Genomic DNA, 20,179 nt, shown 5'->3' with positions numbered 1-20,179 from the left:
GGAGGGAGGATCGGGGTACACCAGCAGAGCTCCATCCAGCTTGCTCTGAATTATGTTGTCGGCCACCAAGCACAAAAAATGCCAGCACATCAGCATTAGACCAAGATGTTGTCAATATTGTTTTTAAAATCTTTAAAATAAGTCCAGCCGCTGCTCCAGTCTGAGAAATTGCAAATGGCGGATTATTGTTTTGAAACGTTTCTGAAGGATCCAGTGACTCCGCCCCCGACTCTGCCCCCGACCAATCAGTGACCGACAGTGTTCTGACGTCACGTTTTTGTACCTCTTCGTACCGGTTAGAACCACAGAGCCAAGGGTACTGAAAATAGTAACAGGTGCTAAGTACCGATACTAATGGAAAAGCCTCAGAACCGGGCCAAGTAGGGTCAAGTCGGCCCGTACTGGTACTAATAGAAAAGGGGCATAAGTGTACCATTGGTACCCATTTGTTCAGACATGTTGATGACATTAAAAATTAAGTCTCGGGAAGTCGCGTGCAGAAAGGTGTATGTCAATCTGTTTCTCAACAGCTCTCAGTTGCTCTGTATGTAGTTTTTTTTAGCAGTAAAGCTTGAAAAGTTCAGCTCACATGTTGTGAAAAATGTGGACAATGTTGAAATGGTCCTGTTTTTGAGAATTGGAAACTCTGGCAGCAGTCAGTCAAAACATGCCCAATGGTAGACCAGCAAAGCTTAGCTTTAAACCACCTTCTTGTCTTAGTTCAGTTAGTTACTCATGAACTTAGCAAACTCATGTCCTTTCTAAAGACTGCTGCTGAGCTGTGTGCGTCCCTAACCAAAAGGATGGCCCAGCACAGAAGAGCAACATCATGGTAAATGGTCTGTACTTATATAGCGCCTTTCTATCTGAACAAGATACTCAAAGCTCTTTATACTACAATCTGTACAACCCATTCATACAGCACTCTACTAGATCTATACAAAGCTAATTGAACAAATCATCCTAAAAAGACTAATCAGAGCTTTATCACATTCATACACCAATGGGACACACATCAGAGGCATCGAGGGGTTCAGTGTCTTGCCCAAGGACACTTAGACATGTGACTGCTGGTGGATTTGAACCCCCCCAACTCTTGCATTGGAGGAAGACTGCTCTAACCACTCAGCCACAGCCGCCCCAGGCCAGGACTCTGTGGTCGACACTCATCTCCAGGCCAGAGATCACTCGTTCAGGGATGAAGATGTTCACATCCTGGATAGAGAGGAACGATGGTTTGAGAGAGGAGTAAAGGAGGCCATATTTGTGAAGAGAACCTGCCCATCATTAAACGGGGTAGAGGACTCCATGTTCAACTGTCCCCTTCTTACAATTCTATTATTGCTAGTATCACTCAGCCCTCTGCGAATAGCAAGCAGCCATCAGGGCAGTAACGATTAGGGATAATTGAAGGCACAGGAAGGTGACATAATAGGACAAGTCCGAGGTAAGCAACTCACACCTGGTCAGGTATTTCATTACAGTCACTCACATCCAGTGGGCTAGATAATGTGTTCTAATCACTGCTATGTGTGCAGTTTCTCTTGTTGCCACACGGTGAGAAAAGGCATAGTTGTCAACTCCAGTAGGAGCCACTGTCATCTCCTCAGTAAATGAACAAAATGAAACCCAGCATTGGAGTCAGATGACAAAATTAACTTAATGTCATTAAGCTACTACAGAGGAACAGGGGAGCGCCAGAGCAGAGAGTTTTTCTTCCTTACTGTAACAGGCTGATCTAATAATCCAAGAGCTAGAATGGCAGAGCTTGGCCAAGCTGGAACTTGAAAGAACATATTAACAGATCTGAAGAACAACAAGAAAACACAGGAAGAAGACAAACAAAAGAAGGAAAGTCTCACAGCCCCATCAACTCTGCAGAGAGATGAAAAAACCTGCATACACACACAGTAACATACAAGAAGCCTAATCCCTGGGCAACTTGGACATATTTAATCTGCGACTCATTTAGAAGAGGGATTAGTATCTTCCTTCTAATCTCCTCAAAGTCCTCAAATTAAATCTCATGGGCGTGTTTCTCCCTGAGCAACAAAAATCTTCCGTCTGGATATCTGACAGTGTGTCTTCCTGAGGCTCTGTGGCCTGAAGACAGTAAATGTTCAGGTTCTGTCAAGAGAGACTCCAGGAGTGGACAAAATATTATCTGTAGCAGAAATTAAGACACCAGTGCTTTGTATTTTAGTTTACGCTTTATCTGCAGTAAACTGTGTATAAAGAAATGTTCAAAGTACTTTAAAAACCTTGCAAAAAAATAAGTGTAAAGAGTTTGGTCATTTTTGAAGTGATATATTCTGTCTAATATCAGTAGTGTCTGTATTACAATGCAGATGTATGTGTGATGAGCACAGACCATGTATGTGCCGGTCTTCTGACACTAATGAATGCATCAGTCCACTGAGTTAAGTAAACTTTGGACTGACTAGGGAGACTGAAACATTCTCAGCTGTCTCAGCACCAGCAACATATCACAGTTTATGCTCTGCAAAATGTTTAATATTATTTAATGGATCCAGCAATGTTCAGTCAGGTCATCTGGACAGTTCATATTTTCTTGTTGAGAGATGTTTCGCCCTCCATCCGAAGGGCTTCATCAATCTGAGAAGTCGCAAAACAAACTGTTTTCCCCACCAAGCAGTACACTCCTTTAGTGGACCAACCAGTTTGCTGGTGATAAGATAGTTTCTGGGGGCTGTCCTCTCCCCTGTCGACTCCTCCCAAGCTGCCACAGCCAAAGTGGTTCAAGACATCAAAGTTTATGCTCAATAATCCAGGTAAAGAAATCCAACAATGTTCAGTCAGGTCATCTGGACAGTTCCTTTTTGTTGTTGAGAGACGTTTCGCCTTCCATCTGAAGGGCTTCATCGATCTGAGAAGTCACATACAAACTGTTGGCTGTGGCTGCCTGGGAGGAGTGAACAGGGGAGAGGACAGCCCCCAGAAACCATCTCATCACCAGAAAAAACTGTTTGGTCCACTGTAGGAGTGTACTGCTTGGTGGGGAAAACAGTTTGTTTGTGAGTTCTCAGACTGATGAAGCCTTTCAGATAGAGGGCGAAACGTATCTCAACAAGGAAAGAGGAATTGTCCAGATGACCTGACTGAACATTGGTGGATTTCTTTACCTGGATTATTGAGCATGAACTTTGATTATTTAATGTAACACTTTTCCACACCAGTATGTCAATTTTAGGGGAAAAAAGTTGATTTATAAGCCGGTAACTATGTGACACAACATCACTGGAACAAGCCGTACACCGATGTCACCCGTTGCTCAGGGAAATGAAGAGTCAATGCTTGTAGACGAGTGCTTTTCTGCACTGGAAATGAACAGGGAATGCTTAATATTTTGTTGCAAGACATTTAAATGGGTAGGAGCACACTTTGTAGAAGAACAGAAGTAGTTTTTTTATTTGTTTTTTTTGCTTGTCCAAAGCAGTGCAGAGTGACGGTGAACTATGATGGCCTTGGCCACCACTGTTTAAGCTTTGGCCACTCCAAGGGCCTCAGTCAGTACCTCACTTATTTTTCAAGTTATCCAGCTCACAAAATGGATGGACATTTATGGTGGCAGCTAGCTTGGATTTTGACATGGTAACCCAGTTTTCGAAAGGAAATTCTTTTACACACACCAAAATGGAAGTCGGCATATTTCAAATTAGCGTGCTCACAGCATGCATGGATGGACGGACGAAAATATTTTCAATTCCCCTTTTCGCTCCGTGACGGGGGACAAAAATGACCATTCTATTCCTACAGATAGTGTCCTTACCCTGAAGTAGTCGCTGCATGCTGCCAGGACGGCTTTGTGGGCGTGAAACTTCTGCTCCCCAGCCACCAGGGTGACATCGCACAGCTGGCCATCCTTCCTCTGCTGGTTGAGGGCAGACAGAACTGAATCCTGGTGGGACTTTGAATGGCAGAGCCTCTGTCCTGTCAGCATCTCCTTACTGCTGTACACATACAAACGTACACAGAAACTAATGCATGATGTCAAAAAAGATTTATATCAGGATTATTAATAACATTAAAATTAAAAGCATAGCATTCCTTGAATGAATGCATACACTATCACCTGACAGCTTTTGTGCCAGAGTTTAAACTAAAATGATCTTATCATGGAAAAAGCCTGCCCCCCACCCCCCGAGTATCTTTAAAAATATTGAAGACTTTTTGAGTTACACTAAAAATCTGCCCTGTCGATTATGAGATGTTTTGATAGCACGACAAACAAACACACATTTCCACAATGTCTCCATCCTTATCCTTGAAAGGAACATCTTCAGCAAATCAGAAGGTTTGTCACTGTGTTATCTTCATCCATCCATCCATTTTCTTCCGCTTATCCAGGGTCGGGTCGTGGGGGTAGCAGCCTAAGTAGGGAGGCCCAGACTTCTCTTTCCCCAGCCACTTGGGCCAGCTCTTCCAGGGGAATCCCGAGGCGTTCCCAGGCCAGCCGAGAAACATAGTCCCTCCAGCGTGTCCTGGGTCTTCCTCTGGGCCTCCTTCCGGTGGGACGTGTCCGGAACACCTCACCAGGGTGGCGTCCAGAAGGCATCCTAAACAGATGCCCAAGCCACCTCAACTGGCTCCTCTCGACGTGGAGAAGCAGCAGCTCTACTCTGAGTCTCTCCCGGATGATCGAGCTTCTCACCCTATCTCTAAGGGAGAGCCCAGACACCCTGCAGAGAAAACTCATTTTGGCCGCTTGTATCCGAGATCTCATTCTTTCGGTCACAACCCAAAGCTCGTGACCTTAGATGAGGGTAGGAACGTAGATCGATCGGTAAATTGAGAGCTTCGCCTTTTGACTCAGCTCTCTCTTCACCACAACAGACCTGTACAGCGCCTGCTTCACTGCAGATGCTGCACCTATCCGCCTATCGATCTCACGCTCCACTTTTCCTCATTCGTGAACAAGACCCCGAGATACTTGAACTCCTCCACTTGGGGTAGGACCTCCTCCCTGACCCAGAGTGGGCACTCTACCCTTTTCCGGCTCAAGACCATGGCCTCAGATTTGGAGGAACTGATCTTCATCCCGGCCGCATCGCATTCGGCTGCAAACCGCTCCAGCGAAGGCTGTAGATCACAATCTGATGAAGCCAATAAGACCACATAATCTGCAAAAAGCAGAGAAGCAATCCTAAGGCCACCAAAATGGATCCCCTCAACACCTTGGCTACGCCTAGAAATTCTGTCCATAAAAGTTATGAACAGAATCAGTGACAAAGGGCAACCTTGGCGGAGTCCAACTCTCACCGGGAACAGGCCCGACTTACTGCCGGCGATGTGGACCAGGCTCTGACACCGGTCATACAGGGACCTAACAGCCCGTATCAAAGGGCCCGGTACCCCATACTCCCAGAGTATCCCCCACAGGGTTCCCTGAGGGACACGGTCGAACGCCTTCTCCAAGTCCACAAAGCACATGTAGACCGGTTGGGCAAACTCCCATGCACCCTCCAGGACCCTGCTGAGAGTGTAGAGCTGGTCCAGTGTTCCATGGCCAGGATGAAAACCGCACTGCTCCTCCTGAATCCAAGGTTCGACTATCCGACGGACCCTCCTCTCCAGAACCCCCGAACAGACCTTACCAGGGAGGCTTAAGAGCGTGATTCCCCTGTAGTTGGAACACACTCTACTCTCTTTTTGAATAGGGGGACCACCACCCCGGTCTGCCAATCCAGGGGAACTTACCCCGATGTCCACGCAATATTGCAGAGTTGTGTAAGCCAACACAACCCTACAACATCCAGAGCCTTAAGGAACTCCGGGCGAATCTCATCCACCCCTGGGGCCCTGCCACCGAGGAGTTTTTTAACCACCTCGGTGACCTCAGCACCAAAGATTGGAGGGCCCGACCCAGAGTCCCCAGGCTCCGCTTCCTCAGTGGAAGATGTGCCGGTGGGAACGGCATAACCGTGTTAACTGTGTTATCTTAATCTCAGTCAAACTCACAGCAAGAGCATAAAACTCCCCATTTTGTCTTGGCTGTTTCCCTAAATGGTGCTTCATGCCAGAAGAAGAGATAAAACTGAGAAAAGTGTGTGTGTGTGTGTGTGTGTGTGTGTGTGTGTGTGTGTGTGTGTGTGTGTGCGTGCATGTGTGTGCATGTGTACTCTGAGCCCAGTGTAGAAAGAATATCAACATAGACTGCTTATTTGGTAGTCTGTCATCAATCAATCAAACACAGGAAAAAATGGTCGGCCATTTGAAAAGGAATGAAACAAAGTTCTGAACTGTTCAATCAAAAATTAACTGTCTTCAGTCTGTTTGAAGCTGAATAGCAGGTATCATGTGAAATAAATTAATCAGTTTTACTTTAATACGCATGAAATAAGCTTTCAAATAAAGGATCAAACCTGGAGCAGCAGAGGATGCAACAAGTTTGAAGGTAACTGGACAATCCAGGACGCAGAGTCGTTGTCTCACAAACCTCTCTTACACAAAGTTTCACAAGAATCTGATTTGTATTTGGACCGTTTTAGTCCTGTTGAGCTCTCTGAATTGTCCAAAATAATATCTTCATCCAAACCATCAACATGTCTACTAGGCCTCGTCCCAACCAGACTGTTCAAAGAGACGTGCCCTGTCATATAGATCCTCAATTTGGATGTGCTTAATCCATCGTTAATTAATAGTTCTGTACCATTGGGCTTTAAGGTCGCTGTAATAAAATCTTTACTTAAGATACTAATCTGGATTCCAAAGTGCTGGCTAATTATAGACCTATATCCGATCTCTTATTCATCTCAAATTTCATGAGGAACTAGTTGCAAATCAAATTTATCAACATCTGGACAAAAAAAATTGTCATCTGTTTCTATCAGGATTTAGAGCTTATCATAGCTTAGAAACAGCATTAATGAACGTTACTAATGATAATGATATTCTCATGGCCTCAGACAGTGGATTCATGTCTATACTTGTCCTGTTAGATGTCAGTGCTGCATTGATACAATTGATCACAATGTTTATTTAAAGAGACTTGAACGTGATATTGGGATTACAAGAACAGCTCTAAAATGATTTAATTCATGTTTATCTGAAAGATTCCAGTTTGCTTGTTCAAGGTAGTAATTGATTTTCTTCATACACCAGGGTTAGACACGGAGTTCCTCAGGGTTCTTTATATAGTATGTGCTTCTATTAGGTATAGTTATTACAGCACAAGATACATTTTCATTGTTATGCTGATGATCCTCTGTTTTATTTATACATGGAACCTGATCAATCCGATCAGTCACTTTAATTACAAGCTTGTCTTACAGATATAAAAACCTGAATAAAAATCCTTAATGTTTTGCTACCAAACTCAGGGCAGAGGTCAAGATTTTTGGATCTGAGAACAAACAATACAGCGATTCACTTCCTCTGGATGGCATTCATTTGGCCTCAAGCTCGAATGTAAAGAACCTTGGTGTTATGTTTGATCAGGATACATCATTTAACTCCCACATTAAAAATATTACCAGAACTACTCTCCTTCTGTACAATATCACTAAGATTAGAAACATATTGTCTTTAAATGCTGCAGAAAAGCTGATCCATGCATTTATCACTTCTAGACTGGACTACTTTAATTATGTATCATTTGAATGTCCAATATATTTTAAAGAAGTCTTTAGTTGTTTAAAAATGCTGCTGCTAGAGTTCAGATGAGAGTTAGGAGAGAAGATATTTCTGCAGTTTTAGCTTCTCTCCATTTGCTCCCTGTCAAATTCAGAACAGACTTTAAAACCTTACTTTTAGGATGCAACAACTAAGCTGTATCTCTTATTAAAGACCCATTTGTTACATATTTCCCATATATTTAACTAAGCACTTCACTCCCGGACTCACAGACCTACCCATCCATGTGGTGCTAAGAGAATGTGACTCATTAGACCAGGCTTCTACTTCAAGTATCCTACAGTTCAGTCCTATGCTCATGTGCCTGTAGACACCATCAGACATGGATCAGAATGGGCACCCTGACATGTATTCAGCTACACATACGTAACAAATAGTAATGCACTGTGCATTTTGAAACCTGCATGAACTTTATTGTTCATGCAGGTTTCTGTTGTTGCTTCACAGATATTGCATCCTTGGACCATTTTGGTCAGTTCCAACTTCTTTAGACTGGAAACATCCCCAAAAACGGGAAAATGAAGTGAAATGTATTATCGTTGTTTGTCCCATACGACGACGAAATGTGTGCTCTGCATTTAAACCATCACATGGACATGAGTCCAGCTACAGGCAGGAGGTGGAACACCTGGAGAGCTGGTGCAAAGAGAATAACCTTCATATCAATGTGAAGAAGACAAAGGAGATGACTGTGGACTTCAGAAGGGACAAACACACCTACACCCCCCTGAACATAAGAGGATCTGCAGTGGAAGTGGTCTCCAGCTACAAGTACTTGGGTGTACACATGAATGACAACCTCAGCTGGAGCAACACCACCAGCCTGATCCAGAAAGCTCATCAGAGACTCTACTTCCTCAGGCGGCAGAGACGAGCTGGTCTGGGAAGCTCAGTCCTCACCTCCTTCTACAGGTGTGCAGTGGAGAGCATCCTGTGCTCCAGCATCAACGTGTGGCATGGAGGCTGCACAGCTGCAGAAAGAAAAGCTCTGCAGAGAGTGGTGAAGGCTGCACAGAAGATATTGGAGTCAGTCTCCCCACCATCACAGACATCTACACTTCCAGATGCAAGAAGAGGACCACCTGCATCATGAAGGATCCCACTCACCCAGCACACACACTTTTTGCCCCACTCCCCTCAGGAAGGAGGTTGAGGAGCATTAAGTGTAGAACCACTAGACTGAGGAACAGCTTCTACCCTGAGGCTGTTAAGACTCATGAATCTCTAACCAGGATAATCACTGTGAAAAATCACATCATGTTGCTGCTGATCTGTTTCATGTTGCTGCTGATCTGTTTCATGTTGCTGCTGATCTCATTCAATGTTGATGTGTTCATTCGTGCACATCTGCTCACAGACTCATGTTCATGTTTGTGCTGATGTTCAATGTTTTATGTTATGAGTGCTTAGTGTATATTTAGTTGATGTTTTTCTTAGTTCATATCTTAGATGTTATTACTGTTTTTCTTATACATTTTATTGTTGGATGTAACTGGGACCCTGTGTACATAATTTCGCTCCACCACATGTACCACATGAGGTGTGAATGACAATAAAGAATCTCTGACTCTGACATGAGATACACCCAGGTGGAGCAGTGGGCAGCTATGTAAGCGCCCATGGAGCAGTTAGGGAACAGGTGTCGAAGACACCACAACACGTGGGAATGGCGAAGAGTTGAACTTGCAACTTTCTGGCCCTGGTCTGGATCGTCTACTCTACCACTGCACCAAAGCTGCCCCAGTTATGAAGACATTTCAACCCAGTTTTCTAGCCCTCCAAGTGCCCTTGGGCTAAACCAGTACTTCTCAATTATTTTCGGTTACGACCCCCCCTAGGAAGAAGTAAACATTTCGTGCCGCCCCAACTCTCCGCCGCGACTGTAAAGAGTGTAATTTGTCTAAAAAAAAAAAAATTATAAATATGCCTCTGCATAACATTGTACCCTTATTAACATTAATTAAATAAATAAAGAAAGAAATATAGATCAACTTACAACAAAGATTATTAACATTGTTTTATAGTCTGTAACAGAAAAGGCTTAAAGTGCATCTGCCTGAAATTTAAAAAATATATATATCCTTATTTAAACTGTAAACATTTTTGACCATTTGATACTGAACAATCAAATTAAATACAATCAATAAATAATAATAAATTCAAATTGATCAGCAACATTTTAAGTCAGGAGTGTTATATAAAACAATTTGACCTACAAAATAAAAATTAATTAAACAATTTGTGCAGTTTTTGTTTTTAATCAAAATGAGGAAGTCAGGATTAATGGCTGCAATGAGCACGTTTTGCAGTGAACAGCTTTTTAAAGTTTGAAACATGATCCTGCAGCTCTCAGCTCCTGCTCAATGTTTAGCTGGACCTGGACCTGGACCTGGACCTGGACCTGGTCTTCAGAGCAGCAACAGCAGAGAAGACGCAAAGAGCTCAAGAGTGAGCAAGCTGGCTGGCTGGGGGGGTGGGGGGTGTCCAGGGTTATGCGGCGCGCTCACAAGAACCTGACAAGTTGTTTAATGACAAAATATATTTTGTTAGCAAAGAATAGAGTCCTAACATTTGTTAAACATCTGTTTTTATAACAAATTTAAAAAAACATCAAACTTGAGCTTTGACAATCGATAAAACTAAAAAAAAAGTTGTCAACGTGAAAGAGGAAAGAGGGGGCAGGTGTCGCTCTCGCTTTGACTTTATACTCTTTGTTGCTGCATGCTGTGGGTGAAATGCGTCCAGAGCGGAGGATTTGTTAGTAAAGAATAGAGTCCTAACATTTATTAAACATTACTTCTGTATTAAAAAAAAAAAAAACACAAAAATTGTGGTTTGAAAAACTAAAAAATAAATTGTTAAAGTAAAAGAGGAAGAGGAGCAGGTAACACTCTCGCTTTGACTTTATTCTCTGTCTTATGCGTGCTGTGGGTGACAAGCGTCCAGTCACTGCTCCGGCCCCCCCAGGGGGGCGCGCCCCACTATTTGAGAAGGACTGGGCTAAAATAACCCCCAAGGTCATTTTGATCTAAGTGCAGCAGGAAGCCTAGACATCCTTATATATCTTTTACTGTCGACACCTAAACCCATATTCTTGCAATTCTTTTCTCTACAACATCAGTTTCAAGAACACTGATATGTTCTGCCCAGTGCCAGGTGTCGTACTGATCCTAGGCTGCTCAGAACCATTGTCAAATCTGGAAGGACTATTTCCAATTAAATGCTTGTGTCACTGACAGATACATGACATTGTGGAAAAATAACCAAATGTCTGAACACTCAATAGTCAGACAGCAAACCAGCTGGTATTAAGATCCTGCATCTATCAGTCATTGGTGCACTGTTTGTTTTACTGCTGTGTTCTCTACTGACCAAAGTTCTTTCACACAAGTGTACTTTTTGAGAGTACTTTTTAAGGCGTTTGAAATTATAAAAAAAACAAACAAAAAAAAAAACAACTGGCACTCTGGCTAGCTATTAGTCGGTCAGGACAAAGACTTTAGCATCTTTCTCCATACTTCTATGTGCGTGTACACGTGTGTGTGTGTGTGTACCAGTATATTTGTGTCTATCTAAGTTAATTCCATGTAAACCATCCATCCATTATCTTTACCCGCTTCTTCCATTTTGGGTCACGGGGGTCGCCGGTGCCCATGTCCAGCTGTGCGAGGGGCGGGGTACACCCTGGACGGGTCACAAGTCCTCCATGTAAACCAATGTCCCTCAAAACCACTTCTCAACAATAAATAAAACTGTAAGGTACAGTATATTTTACTCATGTTTTAAAGGATATTTATCCTTTTTAACTATTTATATTCGATAGGGACAACTGAGTGCGAGTTGTTTTTTTAAAGTGCTCAAGTGGAACAATCATTCACTGAGTTTCCTCTCTGTAACCTCAACTTTATTCAAACAAGACAGCTAACAAGTGAAAAATTGATTTCCTTATTTAGAGAAAGGAGAGTCTGTAACAAGACAAACATATTGATTCCTGCCTGGATCTCCTGGATGTTTTAAAATAGAATAACAGTGTGAAGCAGCATGTGTGGCCCGACTGAGCTGCCTACCTGACGCTTGCTTCAGAAGGCATGCCCCTTTACAAAGGAGGTGGTGGAGGTGGAGGGGAGGTGTGCTGTAGCTCCTGAGGGCTGTCGACTCCTCACTGGTTGCATACATCAGCCTGATAGGACAGAACAGCACGTCAGCTTTACTCAGAGCATCCGCTCGACCCACACAGACTGTCACAACCTCCTTTTGCACTGTGTGAACACACCGAACCACACGCCATGCCTAATGCTGAATTCTCCCTTCCCGCAGCAATGCTGCTGTTGACGTTGACGGCTTTTATAGATGCTGCTCCGCGTCCTTTTAAAGCAGAGACACTGGAGGACAGACTACAAGCACTGCACTTCTCTGAACATCCCGAGAGACCAATTTGCACGCAGCCCTTCTTGTGTACCTACATCCTTGACATCAAGAGCTACACGCCTGAATCTGATACAATGTGAATGGGACAAAAGCAGAATTTAAAACGTGTGGTGCAACATGAAGTTCCTCTCGGGTGTCGGCTCTATGGAAGGAAGGAAAACTGTGCTTTTATGAAGTTGAGCTCAAGTGTAGTGAGCGTACAACTGGCTGCTCTGCAGTGTAGTCCCCTACGAGACTTAATGATCGACCCGCTGGATGACCTTCAGACACATGGCCACGGGCCGCACTGAGCTGAGGAGGAGGAGGGAGCGTGGGACAGACTGCTCACATATTGACATGGCAGGCAGGCAAACTGGCCTCCTCTGTGTGCTTCAAACAGAAACGTTCTGACTGTATAAATCACCGAACTCTGCAGCACAATGCAAACTACTAATTTGTTTTGTTAGTGTTAATAGTGTGTGGATGCTGACTATTGCTTTCCTGTTTCTAGTTTCTTAAATACATTATAATATATATATATATATATATATATATATATATATATATATATATATATTGCAATCTATGTACATTCATGCATCAATACATTTGACTCTATAAGGAACAGTGCGCTACGACTTTTAATATTTAATAATTTAACCTTATTTTCAAAAAATATCATAAAAACATCTCTTCAGTCCACCAAAAACATCGTTCTCTGAAATCAATTTTTAGTGCGTTTGCTCTGTTTTTGTCTTCGCATGCAACTTTTAGCTTTTACCTACTACTTTAGGCATTAAACTATGATTTTTGCCAATTTTAGATTCAAGCTAATGTTTTGATCTTTTTACCCGTTTGCAGCTGTTTTATTAATTTTACCTTTTAGCTATGGTTTTGATCATTTTAGCCTTTAGCTACAGTTTTGTCATTGTAACTTTTTGTTACATTTTTGCCAGTCAGTGCACAACCAACGATTACTTTCTGAAAGTTTCCTCGATATTTGTCCATTTGTTCATTTGATATGTTGGTAACAAGCAAGCAGACTTGACAACGGTTAAAGCTAAAGATTTAACGTAACTCTTGAGCAATGAGTAGTGGGTCAAAAACACACCCAACCGAGCCACACCAAATTACAACATGATATCTGTAAAACTGACTGAATTACAGCCTTTTTGTGTTTTCTAAGGCAGTTGTTGTGGGGAACATTGTGGCTAGGCCTGTCACGATAACACATTTTGCTGGGCGATTAATTGTCTCAGAAATTATTGTGATAAATGATAATATAGTTTGAAACTTGACAATAATTAGTAATTAAGATTTAAGAAGAAATGTTGGTTAATTTGTATTGAGTGCAGTACCTTTTTTCGACCACCGGATGGCAGTATAAGACTGTTTGAACCGAAGGATGGATAGTGAGGGAGCGAGCAGAGATGCTCTTTTAGAAAAATGTAACAATTTATATCTCCTGAACGATTCATTAAAATGAATCAATGTTTAGATATTTTGCTAACAGACATAGTTGCTCCTACATAGCAAATAGGGAATGTTTTAAACGTAGGGCTTTCACGCATTCTTAGCGCTCAGAACATGAGTTGGTGATCCGACTCAGCTACTACCACCCAAAATATTTGGTCGATATCTGAAAAGCAGACAGACTTATGACCATTTACAAGTTTTTGAAGATCAGCCAGCTGTGGCAGCCACCTTGAATGACTCCAATTTTTTTACAGTTGTAGATGTTCGTCCAGTTCTTACTTTCTGAAACTTTCATTAAAATTCGTCCAGTGGTCCCTGAGATATTTTAGTAATAAACACACACAGGGCATAAACAAGCAGAGGACGATCAAACCTGAAAGAGGAGAAGAAAACAGAATATAATGTTTTTACGGAATAAACAGAGGGAGGGTGTCCACATGCGGAACAGCCCTCAGCTAACAGGACTGAGCAGGGGGAGGCAGGTTTGTGTTGCTAATAACCAGACTCCATTAATGACACTTCCCAAAAAGCTTCCAGCTGTCAAAACGTCTCCTAGCAACAGGCCAGCGCCTCGGTGCGCGAGCTGAGGGGACAGCCTCCATAACCCTGTGGCAGCCACACAATAACACACACACACACACACACACACACACACAAACACACACCTCCGGAGCTCCTTGGCGTCTTCTCCTGGCGATTTTTCTATATCCGGTTATCTTGTCATTCAGCTGTCGGCAGCGTTACGTACCGCATATGAATGTGTTATGAGTCAGCCCCGTCCTCCGTCTCTGTGGCGGCGTCCTCCGGTTCGCATGTCATTTGATGTCGGTGCTTCTTGTCTCCCACATCCACGGAGAGGGAGAACGCAGCCGAGCCGCTCCGGTACCGCCGACACTTTACTGGCGGTGCTCCTCCTGAAGCTCGTGAATCGTTACATTTTAACCCCGCCCCTTCACGGCGCTCGGCGGTCACATGAATGAGGGCACCGTCGGGAACGAGCGCCCCCGTGTGGATAATTTGGAAATGACACGCTCACATGTTTTATTTTATTTAACCTTTATGCAGGTATTGTACAGGTATTATTATTAATATATGTATTTATGTATACAGGTAGTCTCATTGAGTCACGAGAACTCATTTTCAATAGAGAGCTGTTGGTGGGGGTTAAAAAAACTGGTAAAAAAAAATCACTGTAATGCCACTCGATTGTTGATGTGCTGCTGACTATCCATGCTGCTGATCTCATGCTGCTGTATTCATTCATACTCATCTGCTCACACTCATGTTCGTGCTGCTGTTGTTCGGCTTATTATTTTTTACTATTAAGTGTTTAGCATATTCTTAGTTTAGCGTATTAGTTCATATCTTAGATCTTCCATCCATCCATTATTTTTTACCCATCCATACATTCATCCATTATCTTTACCCGCTTATTCCAATTTGGGTCACGGGGGTCGCCAGTGTCCAGTGTCCATGTCCAGCAATCACTGTGCGAGGGGCGGGGTACACCCCGGATGGGTCTCCAGTCCATCACAGGGACACATAGAGACAAACGAGACAAACAACCATTCACTCTCTCACTCTCACCTAGGGACAATTTAGAGTTACCAATCAGCCTAACATGCATGTTTTTGGTTTGTGGGAGGAAACTGGAGCACCCGGAGAAAACTCATGTATGCACGGAGAGAACATGTAAACTCCACGCAGAAAGGCACTTGGACAGGGATTTGAACCGGAGACCTGCTCGCTGAGAGGCAGCAGCTCTACCAGTTGCACCACCGTGCTGCCCTATCTTAGATCTTTTTACTGTTTTTCTTTTACATTTTCTACTTTTGTTGGTTGTAACTGGGACCCTGTGTACACAGTTTTGTTCCACCACATGTACCACATGAGATGCAAATGACAATAAAGACACCTTGACCTTGACCTTAAAGGCCTTGCTCAAGGGTCTGGGGTGGGGCAAATGAGGATGGAGGCAGGTGTGGGTGTTTCACCTTTCCCACCCACATTTAGATTTTTTTCATTCAACCTTTATTTATACAGGTTAGTCTCATGGTGTCACAAGGACTGGAGTCAAACTGGTGACCTTCTGATCACGCGCCCACCTTCTCTAACCTCTGCTCCACCACTCCCATGTGATTACATTGGGGACATGCTCGGCTGCAATTGATATTTTAAACTGAATTAATAAATCTTTGATTATCATTAAGCGTCAAAGCCACTTTGGGAAATTAAGCCAGTGCTCTGATAACACGTTTGAACAGAGTAGTCTCTTTTGTAAAATGTGAGTAAAACCCATACAGTTATAATTTCTGCATTAATTTATCTCAAGAGTTAGGTCCGTATTAATCCAACACTGTTCAGTCAGGTCATCTGTTGCTTTTGTTGCTGAGACATTTTGGCCTTCATCCAAAGGACTTCTTCAGTCTGAGGAACCACCAAACAAACTGATTCCCACAACAACAGCATACTCCATAGTGGGTAAAGAAAACTTTGCTGGTGCTAAAATGGCCTCTAGGGCACGCCCTCCCCCCCTCACGTCTTGGTCTGCTGCCTTCATACATCTCCTCCTACATGTCTCTGCGTGAGTGCAGCTACAGCGTGCGCTCTCAGGACATTATTACCTGCAGTGTTCCCTCAGTGAGGACTGAACTAGATAAAAGGGCCTTCTCCTACTCCGCTCCTGTTTCCTGGAATATCTTACAAAAAGATTTGAAGCTCTCGACCGTGACCTCTCTAAGTAGCTTGAAACATCTGTTAAGTTCCTGGAAAAAAACAATGCAGACATGTTCCTGTTTTTAGTTTTCTACATCGCCTTACAACCTAGCTGTTTTGGTTTCATTTTTTTTAACACAATTTTCTTTCATTTGTTCTTCTCAATTTATACGCCTTCTTTTATGATTGTCTATTATTGTCTTTTTGTTGTCTACTGTTGTCATCAGTCTTTGTTAAAATCAGGTCTCTCTTGTAAATGAGTCTCCAAGGCTCTAAAGGGACTAACTTGTATAAATAACTGTTGACTGAAAAAATAAACAAGCATTTGTAAAATTGTGAATGCTGTATAACAAACGTGTGCAGTTTTAATTTTTATTTTTTATTTTATTTTATTTTTTGCTCGCCCTAAAGAAGACATGCTATGACACTAAGTCCACCATAAAGCGTTTAGAAACATGTTTTAGGCTCTGATGTTTCGCTTGAGAACAAAGTGGGCACATTTCCAACTGCACCTGAAGGCGTCTTCGGTTCAGCTCAGGCAGTCGGAGCGGAGGGGCGGTCTGGAGGTTCTCCCAGAAAAAAAATAAAAAAACGCTCTTAAATTTCTCACAGAACCACTCCGACAAGTTCATGTAGTCAGCTGGTGAATACACAGCTAGCAGCTCGGGGTAAGTGTTTTTGTTTCGTGTTTTTAGAGCCGAAGTTTCGTTCTTTTTTCTACTTTTCCGCCGAAGTCGTCTCGGGCCGCGGTCCCACGGCAGAAGCAGGGATGTTGACTACACTTTCTCACCGCAGTCGGTGACTAATTTACAGCTAAACAGCTCTGCTGCCGGCTGTGGACTCAAATATTCACGGGGGAACCAAGTCTGAGTCTAAGCAGACTGGTTAAGGTGTAAAACCGACCATGTTTCGGGTTTTAGTCCCCTCTACGGTGCTAAAGTCGAGGAAACGTGTCGAAAATGAACTTTGTTGTGTGTTTGCCCTGGTAACCAGCAGGTAACCAGCAGGTAACCAGCAGGTTTCTGTGTACTTTTACTTCAGGTTTGATAATTAATCTGTAACTATACTAATTCTAAGTTCTGTGCACAAGCACTGTGTTAGCTAAAGCTTTGAACACATTGGAAATCAGCACATCACTCATGTCGTGATGTAGGTGTGTGTGGGGGGATTTGATAACTTTAATGTGAATTTTAATGTGCACCAACAAGCTGAGACTTATTCTCCTAAACCAGCTATGATCTTTATGATCCTCCACCCCTGTGTAGTCACACAGACCTGATTGATGTCTAAAAGCTGCTTCCCAAACTGGATCCTTTGGATCCTGAAGGGACTTGGTTATTTTTTTAGTGTTTGGGCGATTGGTCTGTGTGGGACAGATTGTTAAAAATGAAAGCTTTTTTGTGGTGTGCAATGCAGCAACAAACAGCATGGGGTTTATTCTAATGAAAATCTGATTTGTCACATTTGTTGCAGGGATGTTGGAGTCCTGCTGCTGATCAGCCACGAGAGCGTTTTAGCTGTTGTAGACGTCACAGAGATGTCTCCAGAAGAACTGATCCGTGGATGACCGGAGGGAAACAACAACGCTGTTACGGTCAACAAATTATATCCTCCGGTAGAGCTGAAGAAAGACCTGTTTCAGCCCACTTTCACACCCAGTCAGCGTTGCGATGCTGAGGCCAGAACCACTGTGGGTGTGCGTGGCTCTGATGTGGGTCAGAAGCTGCAGTTCCCACAGCCTGTTCACCTGCGAGCCCATCAAAGAGACTCGCTGCAAAGAGATGCCCTACAACATGACTTTCTTTCCCAACATGATGGAGCACTATGATCAGGACATTGCAGCCAGTAAAATGGAGGTAAGTCCCCAATGTGTAAAATTAATTTTCCTATTTCCTAATTAATGCACTGTTTGGATGTGTTGTGACATATTCCTTAACATTTAAAGCCATGCCTACATTCCCAACCATTTATTACTTTTTAATTAATATTGGGGGACTTTTTATACAACAGGTGTGCCACATCTCACAAAGATGTAGAGCTCCATCTGCCAGGCGCCTAAGTTGAGATGATAGAGTACAACCTCTAGTCTGAAGAAAAGGAATGTTCTGTAATGTGTAATGCATGTTGCATGTTCTCTCCGTGCATGCGTGGGTTTTCTCCAGGTACTCTGGTTTCCTCCCACAGACCAAAAGGATAGGAAAGGGAAAGGAAGGAAGGAATATAAGGAAGGAAGGAAGGAATATAAGGAAGGAAGGAAGTTGGGTAAGGAACGGAAGGAAGGGAGGAACGTAAGGAAGGAAGGAACGTACAGAAGGTAGGAAGGAACGTAAGTAAGGAAGGAAGGAAGTTGCGTAAGGAAGGAAGGAACCTAAGGAAGGAAGGAAGGAAAGAGCTTACAGAAGAAGGAAAATAAGGAAAGAACAAATGTATGGAAAGAAGGAAGGAACGTATGTAAGGAAGGAACTTAAGGAAGGAACATAAGGAAGGAAGGAACATACGTACAGAAGGAAGGAAGGACTTTATGGAACATAAGGAAGAAAGGAGCAAAAGGAAGGAAGGAATGGAAGGAAGGAAGGAAGTTAAGTAAAGAAGGAAGGAAGGAATTTAAGGAAGGAACATAAAGAAGGAAGGAACACATGGAAGGAAGGAAGGAACGTACAGGAAGGAAGGAACGTACAGAAGGAACTTATGGAACATAAGGAAGAAAGGAGCAAAAGGAAGGAAGGAACGTATGGAAAGAATGCAAGGAAGGAAGTTTGGGAAGTTGATAGTTTTAGAGGGAATGTTGTCCATTGTTGTCCCATGTAGGAAATAGCTGTTCAACAGTCCTGGATCCTCTTTGCTGGATTTTTCATTTCAAGACTTGTTTTCGAGTGGTGAGAGATCAGTTCAGCTGCTCTTCTACTATGAAGCCATGCTGTTGTAGCAGATGCAGCAAGCAATTTAGCATCGTCTTGCTGAAATAAAAAGGCCTATTCTGAAAAAGATGTCTGGATGGGAGCATATGTTGTTTACCAAAATCTGTATATATTCGTGTGTCTTCTGGCTGTGCCTCTTTATTTTTTAAACTGTTTCACTAGTACAAAAATAATAATAATTAAAAAAACATGTAAAACATGCTGAATGTTGCAGAAGTCTTACCTGTAGCAGGAAATACTTCAAAGTTGGTCCTGAGTACTTTGGCATCCAACCTGTCAAAGATACATTTGTGAAAATAACTATGGTTGCTGCTAACTTATTAGTATTGTGTGGTGTTGTGTTATAATAATTCAGTAGTGATCGCTGCCTGCTTATCAGCCGCTGTGTATGGTGCCCCACAGAGGAAAATTACATTAAACTTTTCCCCTTGTTGTTTGTGTTAGCTGAATGGTACGTTTGTATTACATGTGGATGATGTGGGTTGGAATCTGAGCTGAGCTGCTAGAATCTCCGCTCCCCCATCTCCAAGTGGCATAGCTGCATGAGGATTTGTTAGGCGGGGTGCTCAGTTCTGTTGACAGGCTGGGGCACCCTCCTTGAATAATGGCAGGGGAAATACTGTGCTTCAGTCCGTCTTTAACTTCTGTCACATGTTAGTCCAGTCCGTCTCTAACGTTCTGACAGATGTTGGTCCAGTCTGTTCCTAACGTTCTGACAGATGTTGGTCCAGTCTGTTCCTAACGTTCTGCTCGATGTTGGTCCAGTCCCTCCTTAAGGTTCTGCCAGATGTAGGTCCAGTCCGTCCATCCCTAATGTTCTGCCAGATGTTGGTCTAGTCCATCATTATAGTTCTGCCAAGTGTTGGCCCGCTCCATCCCTAATGTTCTGCCAGATGTTGGTCCAGTTCATCTCTGGCTTTCTGTCAAGTGCTCATCAAGTTCATCCTTAATGTTATGCCAGATGGTGGTCCAGTCTATCCCTAATGTTCAGCCAGGTGTTCGTCCATTCC

General features: G+C 43.0%; 2 protein-coding genes across 2 annotated transcripts in view; one reads left to right on the top strand and one right to left on the bottom strand.

The window, feature by feature from the left end:
* Window positions 1-14,479, bottom strand: part of klhl32 (kelch-like family member 32) — a 65,822-nt gene extending 51,343 nt beyond the window's left edge. The window contains exons 1-3 of the mRNA XM_037677311.1: window positions 14,285-14,479; window positions 11,721-11,833; window positions 3,791-3,971 (exon numbers count right to left, since the gene is read on the bottom strand). Of these exons, the coding sequence (XP_037533239.1) occupies window positions 3,791-3,971; window positions 11,721-11,743 (204 nt within the window). The 5' untranslated portion in view covers window positions 11,744-11,833; window positions 14,285-14,479. The remainder of the gene's footprint in view (window positions 1-3,790; window positions 3,972-11,720; window positions 11,834-14,284) is intronic.
* A 3,442-nt stretch (window positions 14,480-17,921) lies between these two features.
* LOC119410398 (frizzled-6-like) overlaps window positions 17,922-20,179 on the top strand; it is a 21,201-nt gene continuing 18,943 nt past the window's right edge. Inside the window, exon 1 of the mRNA XM_037677310.1 lies at window positions 17,922-18,107. Within this exon, the coding sequence (XP_037533238.1) occupies window positions 17,922-18,107 (186 nt within the window). The remainder of the gene's footprint in view (window positions 18,108-20,179) is intronic.

The sequence above is a fragment of the Nematolebias whitei genome, chromosome 5, assembly GCF_014905685.2.
Source record: "Nematolebias whitei isolate Nwh7 chromosome 5, NemWhi1, whole genome shotgun sequence".
Taxonomy (NCBI): Eukaryota; Metazoa; Chordata; class Actinopteri; order Cyprinodontiformes; family Rivulidae; genus Nematolebias; species Nematolebias whitei.
The sequence above is the reverse complement of the archived record's forward strand: the minus strand, read 5'-3'. Positions and strand labels throughout refer to the sequence as shown.